This window comes from Thunnus maccoyii, chromosome 5 (genome assembly GCF_910596095.1).
Source record: "Thunnus maccoyii chromosome 5, fThuMac1.1, whole genome shotgun sequence".
Taxonomy (NCBI): domain Eukaryota; kingdom Metazoa; phylum Chordata; class Actinopteri; order Scombriformes; family Scombridae; genus Thunnus; species Thunnus maccoyii.
The window spans coordinates 13,088,120-13,095,229 of record NC_056537.1 but is presented as its reverse complement, the minus strand read 5'-3'; the positions used below and the strand labels follow the sequence as shown (position 1 = coordinate 13,095,229).

Below are 7,110 nucleotides of genomic sequence, written 5' to 3'. Positions count from 1 at the left end.
AGCTGAAATAAAATGTGAAGCATGTACATCAGGAGAAAAAAAAAAAATCAAAACCAGTTCATATAATTTCTGTTTAAACTTTAAATTTAATTTTTACTCTGGAAAAAAAAAAAAAAAAACTCATGGGAGGGCATCTGCAACGGAATCCCACACCAATAACAATTATCCACAAATAAAGTTAAAGAATATCATACAAAACATATCTTGTAACACTGTTAAATAGACTGTGACTCAGTATCGTATTCACTAGGGGCAGGACTATAGCTAGTTCTCCCTGAATTAGGAGTTCAGTGGCTGTGTGCTTCCTCATACAACAGAGCAGGCATGCAACACAATAATGGAGGCAATCCAGAAAAAAAGGATTTTTTTTTTGTTTGTTTTTTTTTTAAACAGTTGATGGAGATGGGAATGGCAGCAAGGAGAACACCAACTTCACTTTGCACCTTTTCTTTGTAACAGATCGGAGGAGACTTGAGGTGGAAAAAGAACAAGGACGAGGAGGCCGGTCACTGCAGTTAAATATTTAGGTTTTCTGAAGAATTTAGGAGGCGTAACCATCTCTATATTGCCCATGTTAATTCTACTTTGCCTTCTTTTCCCCCTGCATTTGTTCATTGGTCACAACAGAGACCACAGCATCCTGGAATGATATGCCAGCGTCTGACAAGGATGTGATCTGTTTTCACCAAGCTTGGCAGCACTGCTCTCATATTAGCCTCCACTTAGGGTAAAATTATCAGTTACATCAAAGTTGGCCTCAAAAACCTTCAGAGTTAATGGTCACAAATGATGGGTGCCTGCTGAGAAACAGCATCGTGGCAACAGAGACAGAAAATCAAAAAAAAAAAAAAAAAATCTTTTTGAGCTGCTACAGAAACATTTCTCTCTGTTTGTCTGTGCGCCTTACACACCTACACACACTGAAGAGCTTTGAGGTGGAGTTTTTATGTATGAAAATGGAAATAATGACAAAAAATAATCACTAAAAATATCACCACTTCAAAAAAAAAAAAAAAAATTTAAAAATCTATACACATTGCATGTACTCATTAAAGTGACTGAGCCAGTTAGAATTCTAGACAGTAGTTGGATTTAGCAGCAAATTCTCTTCTCAATAAATATAGATGTACAGTATATAAATGTCTCTTTTGGGCCAGGTTCAGGCTAAACCTGGGAGGGGGTTCGCACTGTGGACAAGTACCCCAAGTGGTTGGGGGAGTGGGAGTGGTGGGAGTCATGATGATGATGATGATGATGGTGCTCCACGCCAACATCCATCTCAGGTTACTGATCCATCGGCGAGACTGTACAGCTAGGAGATCCTTCCCAAATAATAATAAAAAAAAAATACAGTCCAGAGAATCTAAAACAGCATGCTTTGCCTTCTGCTCTTTCCGTTGCCTGAAGGAGGGAAAGAAGAAGAAAATGTAGACATGAAGCTGGTTGCATGAAGTTTACAGTGATAACGAGAAATGAAAGTATTGATTCCTGCGTTACTGCTCACCTGACTCGGGGTACGATGAGTTCCGGTAGCCGGGATCTCTCTGCAGCTGGACCTCCTTCAGTGTGAATATGGATATGTCTGCCAAAGACACAGAGTCAGTCAGTGCAACAGAAATCATCTTGCCAGGAGAATAGTGTCTTTGTTACGAGGCTGTAACTGATCCTCGCTGTACGCTGCAATATCCTTCAAGTTGTACCCAGCAAAGACTGCCAAGTCTGCATTACTGCGTTGCCATTTCATTACTCACTCTCTGGCAGTGTGTGCACACGTGGCCCCAGGCTCCTGAAGTACGGCTGTCTCATTGCTTCATCAGCAGAGATCCTCTTTTTTGATTCATACTGAAATTTAGGGCAGACAAAAGAAACACACACTCATTAAAGTATGACTCAAACAAAAAAAAAAAAAAAAAAAAAAAAAAATGGGGTCAGCGATGAATGATTGCATGTGAACGTGTTGGCGAGACCTGATGCAGTTCTCTCCAAAAATGCAGTCCTAACATAGCTGCAAAATGTGTCACATCGCTTTTAACATCCCGTTAATGCGTGGCAGATATATTCACTCACTTTTAGGAATGACATCAACAGGTCGATGCCATCGGTGTCCAACCTGCAGGGGGGGGGGGGGGGGGGAGAGAGAGAGAGAGAGGGAGCGGGGGAGGGGGGGGGTCAGTGGAGGTGGGGTGACTCACAGATGCTGGCGAGTGTAAGGAAGGAAACAGAGTCAACTATTCCACAGGATTTCCTTACAGGAAGTGACAAAAAGCACCCTCTCCTAACTAAACAAACCAATAACACTAATGTCTAACTCTCTATAAAAGCTACAAAGCTCTACGTAGCAGCTCTTCTCATATACCTGGGTCTGATAAGAAATATTTGCTCATTTCCATCTCCAATGATTAGAGGGCTAACAGGAGAAGTGAGGGGGACATAATAGCAATACAAATAAAAGAACATGTTAACATTTGAAAAGCTCTAACACACTATGTCTGATGTAAAAATACAATCCAAGACAGAAAGTGGTTATAAATCCAAGAGTATGAATATCTCAGCCGTACCTGGGTGCGTGATTAATGAGCGGCTGGGGCTTGTACTTGGGGAACTTGTAGGATTTGAACTCTTCGATAGAGGATATCCCAGGCCAGCTGTCTTCTGTGGGAGTGCCTGTGGAGGGACATTCAATTGACCCTGTTAGGAGTCTTGCTTTACCGCAGCAGCTGGGGAGGGTTTTTCACGCTGCCACAGGGGCTACATGCCAGGGTTAATGCGATTAAAGGCTCGTTTGAAAAAGTTTGACCACTTCCCCGTCAGCAGGGGGCAGCACTGACCTAGCAGCCTGAAGATGAGGTGCAGCTCGTCCTCCACGGTGGAGCCTGGGAACAGGGGCCTGCCAGCAGCCATCTCGTAGAATATACAGCCCACACCCCTGACAGAGAGACACAGACAGAAGGGGTTGGGTCATAAAAGACGTGTCAACAAGTTGTATCTATCTAAACTACCACTGAAAAACAGGGATAACTTTTTTTTGATCTAGCACCCTGAATTCACTGATCGGTTACAATGTGTCCCACAAATGAAACATCAAAAGGCAGAAATTAATTGAAGAAAGCAGCAGGGCACTTTGAAGTTTAAGGAAAACCATCCATAGTTGAATTCCGTAACAGCGTGGGCATGTTCATCAGCAGCAGCCACATCAAAGTCTCTCTACTGCGGATGAGGACACCTGCCTGCTCGCTTCATGTAAATTGCTCAATGTAAGAGCGTCGACTAAATTAAAGAAGCCCCGAACACATCTGTACTTACCCCTACAAGTCACCGAAGCAGTGAGAGACTTCAAACAAGAACAAGAATTAGCAATTCATGACGGGGAATTCTTTGGATTATATTCATCTCTGCGCCCTTCAGTGTGTTTAGTCATATGGACAGAAGCAGAGAGCAGCCAGGAGTCTGATTCGTGTTTTCTAACAGTTGTAATCACCCCTGTTGAGTGAGGCCCACTCACCACATGTCTATCTGCGTGGAGTACTCGGAGGAGCCCAGCAGCACGTCAGGAGGCCGATACCAAAGTGTTACCACCTCGTTAGAGTATGTTTTAGTGGGCACAGACTTGGCCCTCGCCAGGCCTGTGGAGCAGAAATATGAGAAATAAGAACAGATCCAAAGGACACATTAAGTAGAGCTCACGAATAGTTTCATATTTTAAAAAAAAGAACTGTTCAAACAATCATGCAGTGTTTGTAAAAATGTAGATGACTGCAGCTTAAAAGATTGAATTTCTAAATCCAAATGCTAGATAATTCATTTCGAGAAAGATCCCTGACATGCAAGAATCTTAACCAACGAAACTATTCATTCATGTTTTTATTTTGTAAATTTTTTTTTACCAAAGTCAGCCAGTTTGAGCTCCCCTCTGTCGTTGATGAGCAGATTCTGGGGCTTCAAGTCTCTGTGGAGAACTTTCCGTCTGTGACAGTACGCCAAGCCTCGCAGGATCTGGAATAGAAAAATCTAGAGAAAGAGATATTTTGGTGAGTAAATATAATCGCGTTGGTAAATTTACATTCAAATAGTGGTTCTGAATATAAACAATTAAACCGTTAAATTCATCAAGACCCCACCAGAAGATAGATAATTCAGGAAACTAAAATATTTAAATGAAATATATTGAAATTATAGACCGATGCTTAGATTAATATAAACATTATATACTGTATGTTTCGTCCACACAGCCGGAGTCAAATTCAAATATCCAGATTATGTTTTTTCAGGCCTGTTCAAATGGACATTAAAGCAAAATTTAAACAAAAGCGTTCAAACAAAATAGATTTTTGTGGAAAAGTAAACAGATTCTACTTTTCTCCACATTGTCCACATTCCACCACCAGGGGGCAGACTAACAGTGTTTCTTGCACCAGCAGCCACAAAGTCTTGACAGTTGATGAAGTTGGCGTGGGGACAGGCCGCCTGCGGAGGCTCACCTTGACATTCTGCATGCTCAGGATGTTCCCGCAGTCGTCCATGTACTGCTTGAGGTCTTTGTCCTAGACGAGGGAGAGAGAGCGAGAGAGAGAGAGAGAGAGAGAGAGAGAGAGGAAGGGCTTTAAGGGAAGAGGAGAAAGGCTGCAGGCACAGAAACTACAACAGTCGGACTGTGTTGTTCCTGATAAAGCGTCCTCTACTCTGCAGGTTCATGAATAATAATGATGTAAAATATATTCATTTTAGCATCTGTGCACAGAATAACATGTGAGTCATGGAGGAAGTGAGGGCAGAGGTTTTGTTTTTCCTCACCAGGTACTCAAAGACCAGTGTGAGCGACTTGTCTGTGTGGACGATGTCATGCAGCGTCACAATGTTGGCGTGTTTTAGGTCCTTCAGTAACGACACTACAGAAAGAGAAAAAGAAGACAGGTGTGATAGTGAAACAGTTTATTTTCTTTGATCTGAATTGTCGAGTTTGCTGTTAAATTTCTGACCTTGTTGTGTCTGAGCTCACACTGATCGAGCCAAGTGATGTTTATTTATGAAACCTTGCGTCATACAAAAATGTCTCAGACTTGACAAAGAAAGCCAACACAGATTTAACTAATCAAAGTCAACAAAGTCACAAAACAAAAAGATAACACATAGCGCTCACAGAAAAAACACAAGGACACAGAAGGCACAAGATTAGCATGTTGCTAACTTCACTCTGCTTATGAAGCCTTTAATCATGTTGGGGTTGTTTCCTGGAGTTTGTATGACGTTCTCACAAACTAACTACGATGCATTTCTCTTGGAGGAGGATGGAAACTGTGTCCAAAATTAACTTTTTGACTCACCTGCCAAGATGAAAAAAATCCACAGGCCAAGCATATTTTTTAATGGCCTAAATTGCCTTTTTTGTGTCCTATGTACTGCAGCAAATGACAGTTTAACAGAGAGCTGCGATGTCCAGTAGCTGATGGCCCGTAAGGTAAACAGTGCCACGATACTAGGAGTGCTCGAGACAATCTGTGGCTGGCTGAGCGCTCCTATAGTTTCGCAGCACTGTTTAGACGCGCATAAAAAACACATATATGTATGTCTGCACTGTATAGGGACAAACATGAGTATTTTCCTCTGAGCCATCATGCCAGATATCTGATTACATCACTATTTTGGTACAAACATTTATCCACCAGTGCAGCGGTTTGGCGTTTGGTGGGTGTTAATTTCAGACCCAGGATAGAAACCTGCAGTTTAAGTCATGTTTTGGTCGAAAGGTTTTATTTAATGTCCCAAACATGCCTAGTGAGTGACTGAACTAGATAGCTGCTTATTATAAAATATTATAAGTAAGTGGAGGAAGTTGTGGGAATTGTTGAACACTTCGTACCTTCTCGGATAGCCGTGCACGGTGCCCCCTCCTCATGCTCCAGCCTGATCTCTTTTAGCGCTACAAGGTTGTCTGTCAGCTTACTCCTCCCCTTGAACACTGTAGCGTACGTACCCTGGAGAACAGCAGGAGAAAGGAAAATAGCTGAAAGAGCAGCTCTGCCGGGCTGTCAGGGGTTAAAAATAAACTCTGCAACTGTGTGTGTTTTATCGCTTTCTCTGAGAACATCAGCACCTGAAAAGAAGTCAAGGTTACCGGTGAACACACACTCTTACGTACCTCCCCCAGTTTGTCCAGTTTGATATAGGTCTCCAGCTTCCCGAATCCAATTTCTGACTGGAGGAGAGAAAAGGACAAACAGTATTAATGAGGGAAGCATGTTTATTAGCACTGACAAGCTAACAGACACCGCGACAAATCCTTATGACGGCCTCGCAGCAGCAGAGGGGGGATGTAAGGAGGTCACACACCCCCAACGACCATCAGAGCTAATCTCTTGTGACAAATGACTGTTGGCTTTTGGCTTTTACAATGTGTTTGTTTATAGGCAAGGGAGGGCAAACTTTATTTATAAAGCATTTTTAATACAGAGCAGAAAATTCTATGTGCTTTAGGGCTCCAACAATTAATCGATTATCAATGAACAACAGAAAAATATTTGATATTTGTTAGTTTCAACTGCTCAAGTGTCATTATTTGATGCTTTTCTTTGTCTTGAATGACAGTAAACTGAATATCTTTGGGTTTTGAGCTCTTAGTCTGTGAGTTGAGGGAAATTATAATTAGCATTTTTCATGATTTCCTGAGTGAAAACATGCATGAAAAAAAAAAAGCATTTCGCACTTCACAACCACTCGCTTACAATAAACTCACATACAAACTATTTAATAACTAAGATGCAACACTTCTTCATGAAAGGCAACAGATGTGAGTCTGTTTTTAAGAAGAGTTACAGCCTGAGTGGATCTCGAGAGTTCAGAGAAGCTTTTCAAGCACTTTGGAGCATAAAAACTGAAGGCAGCTCCTCCAGACTTTAATATGACTCTCGGTAACAGCATGAAGACCATTGCCAGATGCCTGAGAGGTCTGGGTGACTCGTAACGTTTAAGTATGTCAAACACATATTGTGGGCTAAAGCCATATAGTGTTTTATAAACAGCTCTGCGGGGAAGCCTGTATTTAAATGCAGTGGACTGGGGTTCACACTTTTCCTGTGTTCTGCTTTGGACAGATGCATATTCAAAGTAAAACCA

At 41.9% G+C, this 7,110-nt stretch overlaps 1 protein-coding gene across 1 annotated transcript in view; it reads right to left on the bottom strand.

Moving 5' to 3' along the window:
* Window positions 1-66: 66 nt before the first annotated feature.
* Window positions 67-7,110, bottom strand: part of LOC121898128 (cyclin-dependent kinase 17-like) — a 33,163-nt gene continuing 26,119 nt past the window's right edge. The window contains exons 6-17 of the mRNA XM_042413071.1: window positions 6,137-6,193; window positions 5,858-5,972; window positions 4,792-4,886; window positions 4,479-4,541; window positions 3,885-4,008; window positions 3,503-3,623; window positions 2,829-2,926; window positions 2,559-2,664; window positions 2,068-2,110; window positions 1,752-1,842; window positions 1,505-1,582; window positions 67-1,401 (exon numbers count right to left, since the gene is read on the bottom strand). Of these exons, the coding sequence (XP_042269005.1) occupies window positions 1,364-1,401; window positions 1,505-1,582; window positions 1,752-1,842; window positions 2,068-2,110; window positions 2,559-2,664; window positions 2,829-2,926; window positions 3,503-3,623; window positions 3,885-4,008; window positions 4,479-4,541; window positions 4,792-4,886; window positions 5,858-5,972; window positions 6,137-6,193 (1,029 nt within the window). The 3' untranslated portion in view covers window positions 67-1,363. The remainder of the gene's footprint in view (window positions 1,402-1,504; window positions 1,583-1,751; window positions 1,843-2,067; window positions 2,111-2,558; window positions 2,665-2,828; window positions 2,927-3,502; window positions 3,624-3,884; window positions 4,009-4,478; window positions 4,542-4,791; window positions 4,887-5,857; window positions 5,973-6,136; window positions 6,194-7,110) is intronic.